Source organism: Oncorhynchus gorbuscha, unplaced genomic scaffold (assembly GCF_021184085.1).
Source record: "Oncorhynchus gorbuscha isolate QuinsamMale2020 ecotype Even-year unplaced genomic scaffold, OgorEven_v1.0 Un_scaffold_1370, whole genome shotgun sequence".
Lineage (NCBI taxonomy): Eukaryota > Metazoa > Chordata > Actinopteri > Salmoniformes > Salmonidae > Oncorhynchus > Oncorhynchus gorbuscha.
In genome coordinates, this window is record NW_025746164.1 from 68,043 (window position 1) to 87,348 (window position 19,306).

At 47.1% G+C, this 19,306-nt stretch overlaps 1 protein-coding gene across 1 annotated transcript in view; it reads right to left on the minus strand.

Moving 5' to 3' along the window:
* The window catches only part of LOC124022402 (FERM, ARHGEF and pleckstrin domain-containing protein 1-like), a 93,749-nt gene that overhangs the window by 49,725 nt on the left and 24,718 nt on the right, over nt 1–19,306 (minus strand). The window contains exons 9-10 of the mRNA XM_046337338.1: nt 13,931–14,157; nt 10,684–10,773 (exon numbers count right to left, since the gene is read on the minus strand). Coding sequence (XP_046193294.1) covers nt 10,684–10,773; nt 13,931–14,157 — 317 coding nt within the window. The remainder of the gene's footprint in view (nt 1–10,683; nt 10,774–13,930; nt 14,158–19,306) is intronic.

Consider the following 19,306-nt stretch of genomic DNA (forward strand, 5'->3'; position numbering starts at 1 on the left):
TGGAACCACTGAGATACAACACAGCCTGGAACCACTGAGACACAACACAACACAGCCTGGAACCACTGAGACACAACACAACACAGCCTGGAACCACTGAGACACAACACAGCCTGGAACCACTGAGACACAACACAACACAGCCTGGAACCACTGAGACACAACACAACACAGCCTGGAACCACTGAGACAACACACAACACAGCCTGGAACCACTGAGACACAACACAACACAGCCTGGAACCACTGAGACACAACACAACACAGCCTGGAACCACTGAGACACAACACAGCCTGGAACCACTGAGACACAACACAACACAGCCTGGAACCACTGAGATACAACACAACACAGCCTGGAACCACTGAGACACAACACAACACAGCCTGGAACCACTGAGATACAACACAACACAGCCTGGAACCACTGAGACACAACACAACACAGCCTGGAACCACTGAGACAACACAACACAGCCTGGAACCACTGAGACACAACACAACACAGCCTGGAACCACTGAGACACAACCCAACACAGCCTGGAACCACTGAGACAACACACAACACAGCCTGGAACCACTGAGACAACACACAACACAGCCTGGAACCACTGAGACAACACACAACACAGCCTGGAACCACTGGGACACAACACAACACAGCCTGGAACCACTGAGACACAACACAACACAGCCTGGAACCACTGAGACACAACACAACACAGCCTGGAACCACTGAGACAACACAGCTGTTAGACTACCTCTTTACCCAGCACAGCCTGGAACCACTGAGACACAACACAACACAGCCTGGAACCACTGAGACAACACACAACACAGCCTGGAACCACTGGGACACAACACAGCACAGCCTGGAACCACTGAGACACAACACAACACAGCCTGGAACCACTGAGACACAACACAACACAGCCTGGAACCACTGGGACACAACACAGCACAGCCTGGAACCACTGAGACACAACACAGCACAGCCTGGAACCACTGAGACACAACACAACACAGCCTGGAACCACTGAGACACAACACAGCACAGCCTGGAACCACTGAGACACAACACAGCACAGCCTGGAACCACTGAGACAACACACAACACAGCCTGGAACCACTGAGACACAACACAGCCTGGAACCACTGAGACACAACACAACACAGCCTGGAACCACTGAGACACAACACAACACAGCCTGGAACCACTGAGACAACACAGCCTGGAACCACTGAGACAACACAACACAGCCTGGAACCACAGACACAACACAACACAGCCTGGAACCACTGAGACACAACACAGCACAGCCTGGAACCACTGAGACACAACACAACACAGCCTGGAACCACTGAGACACAACACAACACAGCCTGGAACCACTGAGACAACACAGCTGTTAGACTACCTCTTTACCCAGCACAGTCTGGAACCACTGAGACACAACACAGCACAGCCTGGAACCACTGAGACAACACACAACACAGCCTGGAACCACTGAGACAACACACAACACAGCCTGGAACCACTGAGACAACACAGCACAGCCTGGAACCACTGAGACACAACACAGCACAGCCTGGAACCACTGAGACAACACACAACACAGCCTGGAACCACTGGGACACAGCACAGCCTGGAACCACTGAGACACAACACAACACAGCCTGGAACCACTGAGACAACACAGCACAGCCTGGAACCACTGAGACAACACACAACACAGCCTGGAACCACTGGGACACAGCACAGCCTGGAACCACTGAGACACAACACAACACAGCCTGGAACCACTGAGACAACACAGCTGTTAGACTACCTCTTTACCCAGCACAGCCTGGAACCACTGAGACAACACAGCACAGCCTGGAACCACTGAGACACAACACAACACAGCCTGTAACCACTGAGACAACACAGCACAGCCTGGAACCACTGAGACAACACACAACACAGCCTGGAACCACTGAGACAACACAGCTGTTAGACTACCTCTTTACCCAGCACAGCCTGGAACCACTGAGACACAACACAACACAGCCTGGAACCACTAAGACAACACAGCACAGCCTGGAACCACTGAGACAACACAGCTGTTAGACTACCTCTTTACCCAGCACAGCCTGGAACCACTGAGACACAACACAACACAGCCTGGAACCACTAAGACAACACAGCACAGCCTGGAACCACTGAGACAACACAACACAGCCTGGAACCACTGAGACAACACAGCTGTTAGACTACCTCTTTACCCAGCACAGCCTGGAACCACTGAGACACAACACAACACAGCCTGGAACCACTGAGACAACACAGCACAGCCTGGAACCACTGAGACACAACACAACACAGCCTGGAACCACTGAGACACAACACAGCCTGGAACCACTGAGACACAACACAGCCTGGAACCACTGAGACACAACACAACACAGCCTGGAACCACTGAGACACAACACAGCACAGCCTGGAACCACTGAGACACAACACAGCCTGGAACCACTGAGACACAACACAACACAGCCTGGAACCACTGAGACACAACACAGCCTGGAACCACTGAGACACAACACAGCCTGGAACCACTGAGACACAACACAACACAGCCTGGAACCACTGAGACAACACAACACAGCCTGGAACCACTGAGACACAACACAACACAGCCTGGAACCACTGAGACACAACACAACACAGCCTGGAACCACTGAGACACAACACAACACAGCCTGGAACCACTGAGACAACACACAACACAGCCTGGAACCACTGAGACAACACACAACACAGCCTGGAACCACTGGGACACAACACAACACAGCCTGGAACCACTGAGACACAACACAACACAGCCTGGAACCACTGAGACACAACACAACACAGCCTGGAACCACTGAGACAACACAGCTGTTAGACTACCTCTTTACCCAGCACAGCCTGGAACCACTGAGACACAACACAACACAGCCTGGAACCACTGAGACAACACAGCACAGCCTGGAACCACTGAGACAACACACAACACAGCCTGGAACCACTGGGACACAGCACAGCCTGGAACCACTGAGACACAACACAACACAGCCTGGAACCACTGAGACAACACAGCTGTTAGACTACCTCTTTACCCAGCACAGCCTGGAACCACTGAGACAACACAGCACAGCCTGGAACCACTGAGACACAACACAACACAGCCTGTAACCACTGAGACAACACAGCACAGCCTGGAACCACTGAGACAACACACAACACAGCCTGGAACCACTGAGACAACACAGCTGTTAGACTACCTCTTTACCCAGCACAGCCTGGAACCACTGAGACACAACACAACACAGCCTGGAACCACTAAGACAACACAGCACAGCCTGGAACCACTGAGACAACACAGCTGTTAGACTACCTCTTTACCCAGCACAGCCTGGAACCACTGAGACACAACACAACACAGCCTGGAACCACTAAGACAACACAGCACAGCCTGGAACCACTGAGACAACACAACACAGCCTGGAACCACTGAGACAACACAGCTGTTAGACTACCTCTTTACCCAGCACAGCCTGGAACCACTGAGACACAACACAACACAGCCTGGAACCACTGAGACAACACAGCACAGCCTGGAACCACTGAGACACAACACAACACAGCCTGGAACCACTGAGACACAACACAGCCTGGAACCACTGAGACACAACACAGCCTGGAACCACTGAGACACAACACAACACAGCCTGGAACCACTGAGACACAACACAGCACAGCCTGGAACCACTGAGACACAACACAGCCTGGAACCACTGAGACACAACACAACACAGCCTGGAACCACTGAGACACAACACAGCCTGGAACCACTGAGACACAACACAGCCTGGAACCACTGAGACACAACACAACACAGCCTGGAACCACTGAGACAACACAACACAGCCTGGAACCACTGAGACACAACACAACACAGCCTGGAACCACTGAGACACAACACAACACAGCCTGGAACCACTGAGACACAACACAACACAGCCTGGAACCACTGAGACAACACACAACACAGCCTGGAACCACTGAGACAACACACAACACAGCCTGGAACCACTGGGACACAACACAACACAGCCTGGAACCACTGAGACACAACACAACACAGCCTGGAACCACTGAGACACAACACAACACAGCCTGGAACCACTGAGACAACACAGCTGTTAGACTACCTCTTTACCCAGCACAGCCTGGAACCACTGAGACACAACACAACACAGCCTGGAACCACTGAGACAACACACAACACAGCCTGGAACCACTGGGACACAACACAGCACAGCCTGGAACCACTGGGACACAACACAACACAGCCTGGAACCACTGAGACACAACACAACACAGCCTGGAACCACTGAGACAACACAGCTGTTAGACTACCTCTTTACCCAGCACAGCCTGGAACCACTGAGACACAACACAGCCTGGAACCACTGAGACACAACACAGCCTGGAACCACTGAGACACAACACAACACAGCCTGGAACCACTGAGATACAACACAGCCTGGAACCACTGAGACACAACACAACACAGCCTGGAACCACTGAGACACAACACAACACAGCCTGGAACCACTGAGACACAACACAGCCTGGAACCACTGAGACACAACACAACACAGCCTGGAACCACTGAGACACAACACAACACAGCCTGGAACCACTGAGACACAACACAACACAGCCTGGAACCACTGAGACAACACACAACACAGCCTGGAACCACTGAGACACAACACAACACAGCCTGGAACCACTGAGACACAACACAACACAGCCTGGAACCACTGAGACACAACACAGCCTGGAACCACTGAGACACAACACAACACAGCCTGGAACCACTGAGATACAACACAACACAGCCTGGAACCACTGAGACACAACACAACACAGCCTGGAACCACTGAGATACAACACAACACAGCCTGGAACCACTGAGACACAACACAACACAGCCTGGAACCACTGAGACAACACAACACAGCCTGGAACCACTGAGACACAACACAACACAGCCTGGAACCACTGAGACACAACCCAACACAGCCTGGAACCACTGAGACAACACACAACACAGCCTGGAACCACTGAGACAACACACAACACAGCCTGGAACCACTGAGACAACACACAACACAGCCTGGAACCACTGGGACACAACACAACACAGCCTGGAACCACTGAGACACAACACAACACAGCCTGGAACCACTGAGACACAACACAACACAGCCTGGAACCACTGAGACAACACAGCTGTTAGACTACCTCTTTACCCAGCACAGCCTGGAACCACTGAGACACAACACAACACAGCCTGGAACCACTGAGACAACACACAACACAGCCTGGAACCACTGGGACACAACACAGCACAGCCTGGAACCACTGAGACACAACACAACACAGCCTGGAACCACTGAGACACAACACAACACAGCCTGGAACCACTGGGACACAACACAGCACAGCCTGGAACCACTGAGACACAACACAGCACAGCCTGGAACCACTGAGACACAACACAACACAGCCTGGAACCACTGAGACACAACACAGCACAGCCTGGAACCACTGAGACACAACACAGCACAGCCTGGAACCACTGAGACAACACACAACACAGCCTGGAACCACTGAGACACAACACAGCCTGGAACCACTGAGACACAACACAACACAGCCTGGAACCACTGAGACACAACACAACACAGCCTGGAACCACTGAGACAACACACAACACAGCCTGGAACCACTGGGACACAACACAGCACAGCCTGGAACCACTGAGACAACACAGCTGTTAGACTACCTCTTTACCCAACACAGCCTGGAACCACTGAGACAACACAGCACAGCCTGGAACCACTGGGACACAACACAACACAGCCTGGAACCACTGAGACAACACAGCACAGCCTGGAACCACTGGGACACAACACAACACAGCCTGGAACCACTGAGACAACACAGCTGTTAGACTACCTCTTTACCCAGCACAGCCTGGAACCACTGAGACAACACAACACAGCCTGGAACCACTGGGACACAACACAACACAGCCTGGAACCACTGAGACACAACACAACACAGCCTGGAACCACTGAGACACAACACAACACAGCCTGGAACCACTGAGACACAACACAGCCTGGAACCACTGAGACACAACACAACACAGTCTGGAACCACTGAGACAACACAGCTGTTAGACTACCTCTTTACCCAGCACAGCCTGGAACCACTGAGACACAACACAGCCTGGAACCACTGAGACACAACACAACACAGTCTGGAACCACCGAGACAACACAGCTGTTAGACTACCTCTTTACCCAGCACAGCCTGGAACCACTGAGACACAACACAGCCTGGAACCACTGAGACACAACACAACACAGCCTGGAACCACTGAGACAACACAGCTGTTAGACTACCTCTTTACCCAACACAGCCTGGAACCACTGAGACAACACAGCCTGGAACCACTGGGACACAACACAACACAGCCTGGAAACACTGAGACACAACACAGCCTGGAACCACTGAGACACAACACAACACAGCCTGGAACCACTGGGACACAACACAACACAGCCTGGAACCACTGAGACACAACACAGCCTGGAACCACTGAGACAACACAGCTGTTAGACTACCTCTTTACCCAGCACAGCCTGGAACCACTGAGACAACACAACACAGCCTGGAACCACTGGGACACAACACAACACAGCCTGGAACCACTGAGACACAACAACGCTCGCTCTGGATAAGAGCGTCTGCTAAATGACTTAAATGTAAATGTAATAATTAATCTTACCACGGTTATAACTAGTTCTCCCAGAGTTATAATTAATCTTACCATGGTTATAACTAGTTCTCCCAGAGTTATAATTAATCTTACCATGGTTATAACTAGTCTTACCATGGTTATAACTAGTCTTACCACGGTTATAACTAGTTCTCCCAGAGTTATAATTAATCTTACCATGGTTATAACTAGTCTTACCATGGTTATAACTAGTTCTCCCAGAGTTATAATTAATCTTACCATGGTTATAACTAGTCTTACCACGGTTATAACTAGTCTTACCACGGTTATAACTAGTCTTACCATGGTTATAACTAGTCTTACCATGGTTATAACTAGTCTTACCATGGTTATAACTAGTCTTACCATGGTTATAACTAGTTCTCCCAGAGTTATAATTAATCTTACCACGGTTATAACTAGTCTTACCACGGTTATAACTAGTCTTACCATGGTTATAACTAGTCTTACCATGGTTATAACTAGTCTTACCATGGTTATAACTAGTCTTACCATGGTTATAACTAGTTCTCCCAGAGTTATAATTAATCTTACCACAGTTATAACTAGTCTTACCATGGTTATAACTAGTCTTACCATGGTTATAACTAGTTCTCCCAGAGTTAATAATTCATCTTACCATAGTTATAACTAGTCTTACCATGGTTATAACTAGTCTTACCATGGTTATAACTAGTCTTACTATGGTTATAACTAGTTCTCCCAGAGTTATAATTAATCTTACCACGGTTATAACTAGTCTTACCACGGTTATAACTAGTCTTACCATGGTTATAACTAGTCTTACCATGGTTATAACTAGTCTTACCATGGTTATAACTAGTCCTCCCAGAGTTATAATTAATCTTACCACAGTTATAACTAGTCTTACCATGGTTATAACTAGTCTTACCATGGTTATAACTCGTTCTCCCAGAGTTAATAATTCATCTTACCATAGTTATAACTAGTCTTACCATGGTTATAACTAGTCTTACCATGGTTATAACTAGTCTTACCATGGTTATAACTAGTCTTACCATGGTTATAACTAGTTCTCCCAGAGTTATAATTAATCTTACCATGGTTATAACTAGTCTTACCACGGTTATAACTAGTCTTACCACGGTTATAACTAGTCTTACCATGGTTATAACTAGTCTTACCATGGTTATAACTAGTTCTCCCAGAGTTATAATTAATCTTACCATGGTTATAACTAGTTCTCCCAGAGTTATAATTAATCTTACCATGGTTATAACTAGTCTTACCACGGTTATAACTAGTCTTACCACGGTTATAACTAGTCTTACCATGGTTATAACTAGTCTTACCATGGTTATAACTAGTTCTCCCAGAGTTATAATTAATCTTACCATGGTTATAACTAGTTCTCCCAGAGTTATAATTAATCTTACCATGGTTATAACTAGTCTTACCACGGTTATAACTAGTCTTACCATGGTTATAACTAGTCTTACCATGGTTATAACTAGTTCTCCCAGAGTTATAATTAATCTTACCACGGTTATAACTAGTCTTACCACGGTTATAACTAGTCTTACCATGGTTATAACTAGTCTTACCATGGTTATAACTAGTCTTACCACGGTTATAACTAGTCTTACCATGGTTATAACTAGTCTTACCATGGTTATAACTAGTTCTCCCAGAGTTATAATTAATCTTACCACGGTTATAACTAGTCTTACCACGGTTATAACTAGTCTTACCATGGTTATAACTAGTCTTACCATGGTTATAACTAGTCTTACCATGGTTATAACTAGTCTTACCATGGTTATAACTAGTTCTCCCAGAGTTATAATTAATCTTACCACGGTTATAACTAGTCTTACCATGGTTATAACTAGTCTTACCATGGTTATAACTAGTTCTCCCAGAGTTAATAATTCATCTTACCATAGTTATAACTAGTCTTACCATGGTTATAACTAGTCTTGCGATGGTTATAACTAGTCTTACCATGGTTATAACTAGTTCTCCCAGAGTTAATAATTCATCTTACCATAGTTATAACTAGTCTTACCATGGTTATAACTAGTCTTACCATGGTTATAACTAGTCTTACCATGGTTATAACTAGTTCTCCCAGTTATAATTAATCTTACCACGGTTATAACTAGTCTTACCACGGTTATAACTAGTCTTACCATGGTTATAACTAGTCTTACCATGGTTATAACTAGTCTTACCATGGTTATAACTAGTTCTCCCAGAGTTATAATTAATCTTACCACGGTTATAACTAGTCTTACCACGGTTATAACTAGTCTTACCATGGTTATAACTAGTCTTACCATGGTTATAACTAGTTCTCCCAGAGTTATAATTAATCTTACCATGGTTATAACTAGTCTTACCATGGTTATAACTAGTCTTACCATGGTTATAACTAGTTCTCCCAGAGTTAATAATTCATCTTACCATAGTTATAACTAGTCTTACCATGGTTATAACTAGTCTTGCGATGGTTATAACTAGTCTTACCATGGTTATAACTAGTTCTCCCAGAGTTAATAATTCATCTTACCATAGTTATAACTAGTCTTACCATGGTTATAACTAGTCTTACCATGGTTATAACTAGTTCTCCCAGAGTTATAATTAATCTTACCATGGTTATAACTAGTCTTACCATGGTTATAACTAGTCTTACCATGGTTATAACTAGTTCTCCCAGAGTTATAATTAATCTTACCATGGTTATAACTAGTCTTACCATGGTTATAACTAGTTCTCCCAGAGTTATAATTAATCTTACCATGGTTATAACTAGTCTTACCATGGTTATAACTAGTCTTGCGATGGTTATAACTAGTCTTGCGATGGTTATAACTAGTCTTACCATGGTTATAACTAGTTCTCCCAGAGTTAATAATTCATCTTACCATAGTTATAACTAGTCTTACCATGGTTATAACTAGTCTTACCATGGTTATAACTAGTTCTCCCAGAGTTATAATTAATCTTACCATGGTTATAACTAGTCTTACCATGGTTATAACTAGTCTTACCATGGTTATAACTAGTTCTCCCAGAGTTAATAATTCATCTTACCATAGTTATAACTAGTCTTACCATGGTTATAACTAGTCTTACCATGGTTATAACTAGTTCTCCCAGAGTTATAATTAATCTTACCATGGTTATAACTAGTCTTACCACAGTTATAACTAGTCTTACCACGGTTATAACTAGTCTTACCACGGTTATAACTAGTTCTCCCATAGTTAATAATTCATCTTACCATAGTTATAACTAGTCTTACCATGGTTATAACTAGTTCTCCCAGAGTTAATAATTCATCTTACCATAGTTATAACTAGTCTTACCATGGTTATAACTAGTCTTACCATGGTTATAACTAGTCTTACCATGGTTATAACTAGTTCTCCCAGAGTTAATAATTCATCTTACCATAGTTATAACTAGTCTTACCATGGTTATAACTAGTCTTACCATGGTTATAACTAGTTCTCCCAGAGTTAATAATTCATCTTACCATAGTTATAACTAGTCTTACCATGGTTATAACTAGTCTTACCATGGTTATAACTAGTCTTACCATGGTTATAACTAGTTCTCCCAGAGTTATAATTAATCTTACCATGGTTATAACTAGTCTTACCACGGTTATAACTAGTCTTACCACGGTTATAACCAGTCTTACCATGGTTATAACTAGTCTTACCATGGTTATAACTAGTCTTACCATGGTTATAACTAGTCTTACCATGGTTATAACTAGTTCTCCCAGAGTTATAATTCATCGTACCACGGTTATAACTGCCAGGTCCTTCTGAAAGGTTCTCTCTGTGGTGAGAAGCTCCTTGGCGATGAAGTAGGCCTTGTCAGTCGGAAACTTCTGGAAGAAAGAGGGAGAAAATGTTAGAGAGAGCAAGACAACATTAATACCCTCAAACACCAAAGTTAGGCGGATTAGAGCAGATGGCGGTAAACTCTTAGGTCTGTCTTGTGTTTTGTTCCAGTCGAAGCATATATCCTGCTTCAGCTAACCATCCTCAAATCAATAGAGATGAGGAGGTTTTGGTGTAACGGTGACGTTACAGGCCTACTATAATATGCTATTATGTTCGGCTCAGTTATGAAACATCCTAACTCATCATGTCTGGCCAAATGTGATCTGGACAGACATCGAGTCAGCTTTGATCTAACTTTACTACATGAGCACCATTGTGAGAAGTGATAATCTTCCATTTGTAATAATAATAATAATAAGTGATGAGTAGATGTAGGCAACAGATCTTGATGAGATCTAGCCTGGTAAAGTGGGATAACACAGCTCCTTACAGACTCTCCCTAGCCTGGGATAACACAGCTCCTTACAGACTCTCCCTAGCCTGGGATAACACAGCTCCTTACAGACTCTCCCTAGCCTGGGATAACACAGCTCCTTACAGACTCTCCCTAGCCTGGTAAAGTGGGATAACACAGCTCCTTACAGACTCTCCCTAGCCTGGGATAACACAGCTCCTTACAGACTCTCCCTAGCCTGGGATAACACAGCTCCTTACAGACTCTCCCTAGCCTGGGATAACACAGCTCCTTACAGACTCTCCCTAGCCTGGGATAACACAGCTCCTTACAGACTCTCCCTAGCCTGGTAAAGTGGGATAACACAGCTCCTTACAGACTCTCCCTAGCCTGGGATAACACAGCTCCTTACAGACTCTCCCTAGCCTGGTAAAGTGGGATAACACAGCTCCTTACAGACTCTCCCTAGCCTGGGATAACACAGCTCCTTACAGACTCTCCCTAGCCTGGGATAACACAGCTCCTTACAGACTCTCCCTAGCCTGGTAAAGTGGGATAACACAGCTCCTTACAGACTCTCCCTAGCCTGGGATAACACAGCTCCTTACAGACTCTCCCTAGCCTGGGATAACACAGCTCCTTACAGACTCTCCCTAGCCTGGTAAAGTGGGATAACACAGCTCCTTACAGACTCTCCCTAGCCTGGGATAACACAGCTCCTTACAGACTCTCCCTAGCCTGGGATAACACAGCTCCTTACAGACTCTCCCTAGCCTGGGATAACACAGCTCCTTACAGACTCTCCCTAGCCTGGTAAAGTGGGATAACACAGCTCCTTACAGACTCTCCCTAGCCTGGTAAAGTGGGATAACACAGCTCCTTATAGACTCTCCCTAGCCTGGGATAACACAGCTCCTTACAGACTCTCCCTAGCCTGGTAAAGTGGGATAACACAGCTCCTTACAGACTCTCACTAGCCTGGGATAACACAGCTCCTTACAGACTCTCCCTAGCCTGGTAAAGTGGGATAACACAGCTCCTTACAGACTCTCCCTAGCCTGGTAAAGTGGGATAACACAGCTCCTTACAGACTCTCCCTAGCCTGGGATAACACAGCTCCTTACAGACTCTCCCTAGCCTGGTAAAGTGGGATAACACAGCTCCTTACAGACTCTCCCTAGCCTGGGATAACACAGCTCCTTACAGACTCTCCCTAGCCTGGTAAAGTGGGATAACACAGCTCCTTACAGACTCTCCCTAGCCTGGGATAACACAGCTCCTTACAGACTCTCCCTAGCCTGGGATAACACAGCTCCTTACAGACTCTCCCTAGCCTGGTAAAGTGGGATAACACAGCTCCTTACAGACTCTCCCTAGCCTGGGATAACACAGCTCCTTACAGACTCTCCCTAGCCTGGGATAACACAGCTCCTTACAGACTCTCCCTAGCCTGGGATAACACAGCTCCTTACAGACTCTCCCTAGCCTGGTAAAGTGGGATAACACAGCTCCTTACAGACTCTCCCTAGCCTGGTAAAGTGGGATAACACAGCTCCTTATAGACTCTCCCTAGCCTGGGATAACACAGCTCCTTACAGACTCTCCCTAGCCTGGTAAAGTGGGATAACACAGCTCCTTACAGACTCTCACTAGCCTGGGATAACACAGCTCCTTACAGACTCTCCCTAGCCTGGTAAAGTGGGATAACACAGCTCCTTACAGACTCTCCCTAGCCTGGTAAAGTGGGATAACACAGCTCCTTACAGACTCTCCCTAGCCTGGGATAACACAGCTCCTTACAGACTCTCCCTAGCCTGGTAAAGTGGGATAACACAGCTCCTTACAGACTCTCCCTAGCCTGGGATAACACAGCTCCTTACAGACTCTCCCTAGCCTGGGATAACACAGCTCCTTACAGACTCTCCCTAGCCTGGTAAAGTGGGATAACACAGCTCCTTACAGACTCTCACTAGCCTGGTAAAGTGGGATAACACAGCTTCTTACAGACTCTCCCTAGCCTGGGATAGCACAGCTCCTTACAGACTCTCCCTAGCCTGGGATAACACAGCTCCTTACAGACTCTCCCTAGCCTGGTAAAGTGGGATAACACAGCTCCTTACAGACTCTCCCTAGCCTGGTAAAGTGGGATAACACAGCTCCTTATAGACTCTCCCTAGCCTGGGATAACACAGCTCCTTACAGACTCTCCCTAGCCTGGTAAAGTGGGATAACACAGCTCCTTACAGACTCTCACTAGCCTGGGATAACACAGCTCCTTACAGACTCTCCCTAGCCTGGTAAAGTGGGATAACACAGCTCCTTACAGACTCTCCCTAGCCTGGTAAAGTGGGATAACACAGCTCCTTACAGACTCTCCCTAGCCTGGTAAAGTGGGATAACACAGCTCCTTACAGACTCTCCCTAGCCTGGTAAAGTGGGATAACACAGCTCCTTACAGACTCTCCCTAGCCTGGTAAAGTGGGATAACACAGCTCCTTACAGACTCTCCCTAGCCTGGGATAACACAGCTCCTTACAGACTCTCCCTAGCCTGGTAAAGTGGGATAACACAGCTCCTTACAGACTCTCCCTAGCCTGGTAAAGTGGGATACCACAGTTCTAACAAAGCAGAACAGTACTGTCCTCTGGGCTGGATTGCTCTCTCAAGAGTATGGGGACATGTCCTCCCCCCTCCTCCAATCTCTCCTTCACTCTCTCCCACCCTGCCTCCCTCCCTGAAAGACGAACCTTCCTCCGAACCTCGTCTTCGTCATCCGTGCGGACGTAGCCAGCGTCGGTGAACAGGGGGGATGAGAGGGGGGAGGAATGGGCGTTGATGGGCGAGGGCTGGTGCCCGTTGGGGCTCTGACCCGGGCCGAAGGGTGAGGGCTGGTGCCCGTTGGGGTTCTGACCCGGGCCGAAGGGAAAGGCTTTCTGCCCCTTCACCACCACTAGAGAGCTGCCTGAGATCACACCTGGAAGAGAGGAGGAGACAGGAACGAGTCAGAGAGATCAGAGCTGCCTGAGATCACACCTGGAAGAGAGGAGGAGACAGGAACGAGTCAGAGAGATCAGAGCTGCCTGAGATCACACCTGGAAGAGAGGAGGGGACAGGAACGAGTCAGAGAGATCAGAGTTGAGTGAGATCACACCTGGAAGAGAGGAGGGGACAGGAACGAGTCAGAGAGATCAGAGTTGAGTGAGATCACACCTGGAAGAGAGGAGGGGACAGGAACGAGTCAGAGAGATCAGAGTTGAGTGAGATCACACCTGGAAGAGAGGAGGGGACAGGAACGAGTCAGAGCTGCATTCAACCTATCAAAACATGAAAACCATTCAGCTGGACACGTAAAGTGTCCAGCTGAATGGAAAGTCACGTAAAGTGTCCAGTTGAATGTATAGTGTCCAGTTGAACGTAAAGTGTCCAGTTGAATGTATAGTGTCCAGTTGAATGTAAAGTGTCCAGTTGAATGTATAGTGTCCAGTTGAATGTAAAGTAATGTGAATGGTCCAGTTGAATGTAAAGTGTCCAGTTGAATGTAAAGTGTCCAGTTGAATGTATAGTGTCCAGTTGAATGTAAAGTGTCCAGTTGAATGTAAAGTTGAATGTAAAGTGTCCAGTTGAATGTATAGTGTCCAGTTGAATGTAAAGTAATGTAAAGTGTCCAGTTGAATGTAAAGTAATGTAAAGTGTCCAGTTGAATGTATAGTGTCCAGTTGAATGTAAAGTGTCCAGTTGAATGTAAAGTGTCCAGTTGAATGTAAAGTGTCCAGTTGAATGTATAGTGTCCAGTTGAATGTAAAGGGTCCAGTTGAATGTAAAGGGTCCAGTTGAATGTAAAGGGTCCAGTTGAATGTAAAGGGTCCAGTTGAATGTAAAGTGTCCAGTTGAATGTATAGTGTCCAGTTGAATGTAAAGTAATGTAAAGTGTCCAGTTGAATGTAAAGTGTCCAGTTGAATGTAAAGTGTCCAGTTGAATGTAAAGTGTCCAGTTGAATGTAAAGTGTCCAGTTGAATGTATAGTGTCCAGTTGAATGTAAAGTGTCCAGATGAATGTAAAGTAATGTTAAGTGTCCAGTTGAATATAAAGTGTCCAGTTGAATGTAAAGTAATGTAAAGTGTACAGTTGAATGTAAAGTGTCCAGTTGAATGTAAAGTGTCCAGTTGAATGTAAAGTCACGTAAAGTGTCCAGTTGAATGTAAAGTGTCCAGTTGAATGTAAAGTAATGTAAAGTGTCCAGTTGAATGTAAAGTGTCCAGTTGAATATAAAGTGTCCAGTTGAATATAAAGTGTCCAGTTGAATATAAAGTGTCCAGTTGAATGTAAAGGGTCCAGTTGAATGTAAAGTAATGTAAAGTGTCCTGTTGAATGTAAAGTGTCCTGTTGAATGTAAAGTAACGTAAAGTGTCCAGTTGAATGTAAAGGATCCAGTTGAATGTAAAGTGTCCAGTTGAATGTAAAGTCATGTAAAGTGTCGAGTTGAATGTAAAGTAATGTAAAGTGTCCAGTTGAATGTAAAGTGTCCAGTTGAATGTAAAGTGTCCAGTTGAATGTAAAGTGTCCAGTTGAATGTAAAGTGTCCAGTTGAAAGTAAAGTAATGTAAAGTGTCCAGTTGAATGTAAAGTGTCCAGTTGAATGTAAAGTGTCCAGTTGAATGTAAAGTGTCCAGTTGAATGTAAAGTGTCCAGCCAGGAGAGAAACACAACAGTGGAACACAGTAGAGAGAGAGACAGAGGAAACAGCCTGGAGAGAAGCACAACAGTGGAACACAGTAGAGAGAGAGAGACAGAGGAAACAGCCTGGAGAGAAGCACAACAGTGGAACACAGTAGAGAGAGAGACAGAGGAAACAGCCTGGAGAGAAGCACAACAGTGGAACACAGTAGAGAGAGAGACAGAGGAAACAGCCTGGAGAGAAGCACAACAGTGGAACACAGTAGAGAGAGACAGAGGAAACAGCCTGGAGAGAAGCACAACAGTGGAACACAGTAGAGAGAGAGACAGAGGAAACAGCCTGGAGAGAAGCACAACAGTGGAACACAGTAGAGAGACAGAGGAAACAGCCTGGAGAGAAGCACAACAGTGGAACACAGTAGAGAGAGAGAGACAGAGGAAACAGCCTGGAGAGAAGCACAACAGTGGAACACAGTAGAGAGAGAGACAGAGGAAACAGCCTGGAGAGAAGCACAACAGTGGAACACAGTAGAGAGAGACATAGAAGCTTTGAACATAGTCTGATTTATCTGTCATGTTTTTAATGATAAATATAATGTATTGTCAGAGAATGTAATCAAACAAATGACAATGATGAGGATGAAGCGGCGGCCATGTTGGATTTGCAAAAGAACAGAAATCAGGATCAGGGCCGAAAGGAACAACAATGAGATGTCTATCTTGTTTACATGCCAGGAGTCAAGCCAAGCAGACAGCAAAGAGGAAGGGGGAGGGGGGGTCAGACAGACTGATGATTAGGATGACTGCTGATACAGGGAGGGGGGTCAGACAGACTGATGATTAGGATGACTGCTGATACAGGGAGGGGGGTCAGACAGACTGATGATTAGGATGACTGCTGATACAGGGAGGGGGGTCAGACAGACTGATGATTAGGATGACTGCTGATACAGGGAGGGGGTCAGACAGACTGATGATTAGGATGACTGCTGATACAGGGAGGGGGAGGGGGGTCAGACAGACTGATGATTAGGATGACTGCTGATACAGGGGGAGGGGGGGGGTCAGACAGACTGATGATTAGGATGACTGCTGATACAGGGAGGGGGGGTCAGACAGACTGATGATTAGGATGACTGCTGATACAGGGAGGGGGGGGAGGGGGGTCAGACAGACTGATGATTAGGATGACTGCTGATACAGGGAGGGGGGGGGGGTCAGACAGACTGATGATTAGGATGACTGCTGATACAGGGAGGGGGGAGGGGGGTCAGACAGACTGATGATTAGGATGACTGCTGATACAGGGAGGGGGGTCAGACAGACTGATGATTAGGATGACTGCTGATACAGGGGGAGGGGGTCAGACAGACTGATGATTAGGATGACTGCTGATACAGGGAGGGGGGTCAGACAGACTGATGATTAGGATGACTGCTGATACAGGGAGGGGGGGGGGGGTCAGACAGACTGATGATTAGGATGACTGCTGATACAGGGAGGGGGGGTCAGACAGACTGATGATTAGGATGACTGCTGATACAGGGGGGGGGGTCAGACAGACTGATGATTAGGATGACTGCTGATACAGGGAGGGGAGGGGGGTCAGACAGACTGATGATTAGGATGACTGCTGATACAGGGAGGGGGAGGGGGGTCAGACAGACTGATGATTAGGATGACTGCTGATACAGGGAGGGGGAGGGGGGGTCAGACAGACTGATGATTAGGATGACTGCTGATACAGGGAGGGGGAGGGGGGTCAGACAGACTGATGATTAGGATGACTGCTGATACAGGGAGGGGGAGGGGGGTCAGACAGACTGATGATTAGGATGACTGCTGATACAGGGAGGGGGAGGGGGGGGTCAGACAGACTGATGATTAGGATGACTGCTGATACAGGGAGGGGGGGGCTCAGACAGACTGATGATTAGGATGACTGCTGATACAGGGAGGGGGGTCAGACAGACTGATGATTAGGATGACTGCTGATACAGGGGGAGGGGGGGTCAGACAGACTGATGATTAGGATGACTGCTGATACAGGGAGGGGGGGGGGCAGACAGACTGATGATTAGGATGACTGCTGATACAGGGAGGGGGGGTCAGACAGACTGATGATTAGGATGACTGCTGATACAGGGAGAGGGGGGGGGGTCAGACAGACTGATGATTAGGATGACTGCTGATACAGGGAGGGGGGTCAGACAGACTGATGATTAGGATGACTGCTGATACAGGGAGGGGGGTCAGACAGACTGATGATTAGGATGACTGCTGATACAGGGAGGGGGGAGGGGGGTCAGACAGACTGATGATTAGGATGACTGCTGATACAGGGAGGGGGTCAGACAGACTGATGATTAGGATGACTGCTGATACAGGGGGAGGGGGGTCAGACAGACTGATGATTAGGATGACTGCTGATACAGGGGGGAGGGGGTCAGACAGACTGATGATTAGGATGACTGCTGATACAGGGAGGGGGGGGTCAGACAGACTGATGATTAGGATGACTGCTGATACAGGGGGAGGGGGGTCAGACAGACTGATTAGGATGACTGCTGATACAGGGAGGGGGGTCAGACAGACTGATGATTAGGATGACTGCTGATACAGGGAGGGGGGGGTCAGACAGACTGATGATTAGGATGACTGCTGATACAGGGAGGGGGGGGCAGACAGACTGATGATTAGGATGACTGCTGATACAGGGAGGGGGGTCAGACAGACTGATGATTAGGATGACTGCTGATACAGGGAGGGGGAGGGGGGGTCAGACAGACTGATGATTAGGATGACTGCTGATACAGGGAGGGGGAGGGGGTCAGACAGACTGATGATTAGGATGACTGCTGATACAGGGAGGGGGGTCAGACAGACTGATGATTAGGATGACTGCTGATACAGGGAGGGGGGGTCAGACAGACTGATGATTAGGATGACTGCTGATACAGGGAGGGGGGTCAGACAGACTGATGATTAGGATGACTGCTGATACAGGGAGGGGGGAGGGGGGTCAGACAGACTGATGATTAGGATGACTGCTGATACAGGGAGGGGGGTCAGACAGACTGATGATTAGGATGACTGCTGATACAGGGAGGGGGAGGGGGTCAGACAGACTGATGATTAGGATGACTGCTGATACAGGGAGGGGGGTCAGACAGACTGATGATTAGGATGACTGCTGATACAGGGAGGGGGGTCAGACAGACTGATGATTAGGATGACTGCTGATACAGGGAGGGGGGAGGGGGGGGTCAGACAGACTGATGATTAGGATGACTGCTGATACAGGGAGGGGGAGGGGGGGTCAGACAGACTGATGATTAGGATGACTGCTGATACAGGGAGGGAGGGGGTCAGACAGACTGATGATTAGGATGACTGCTGATACAGGGAGGGGGTCAGACAGACTGATGATTAGGATGACTGCTGATAC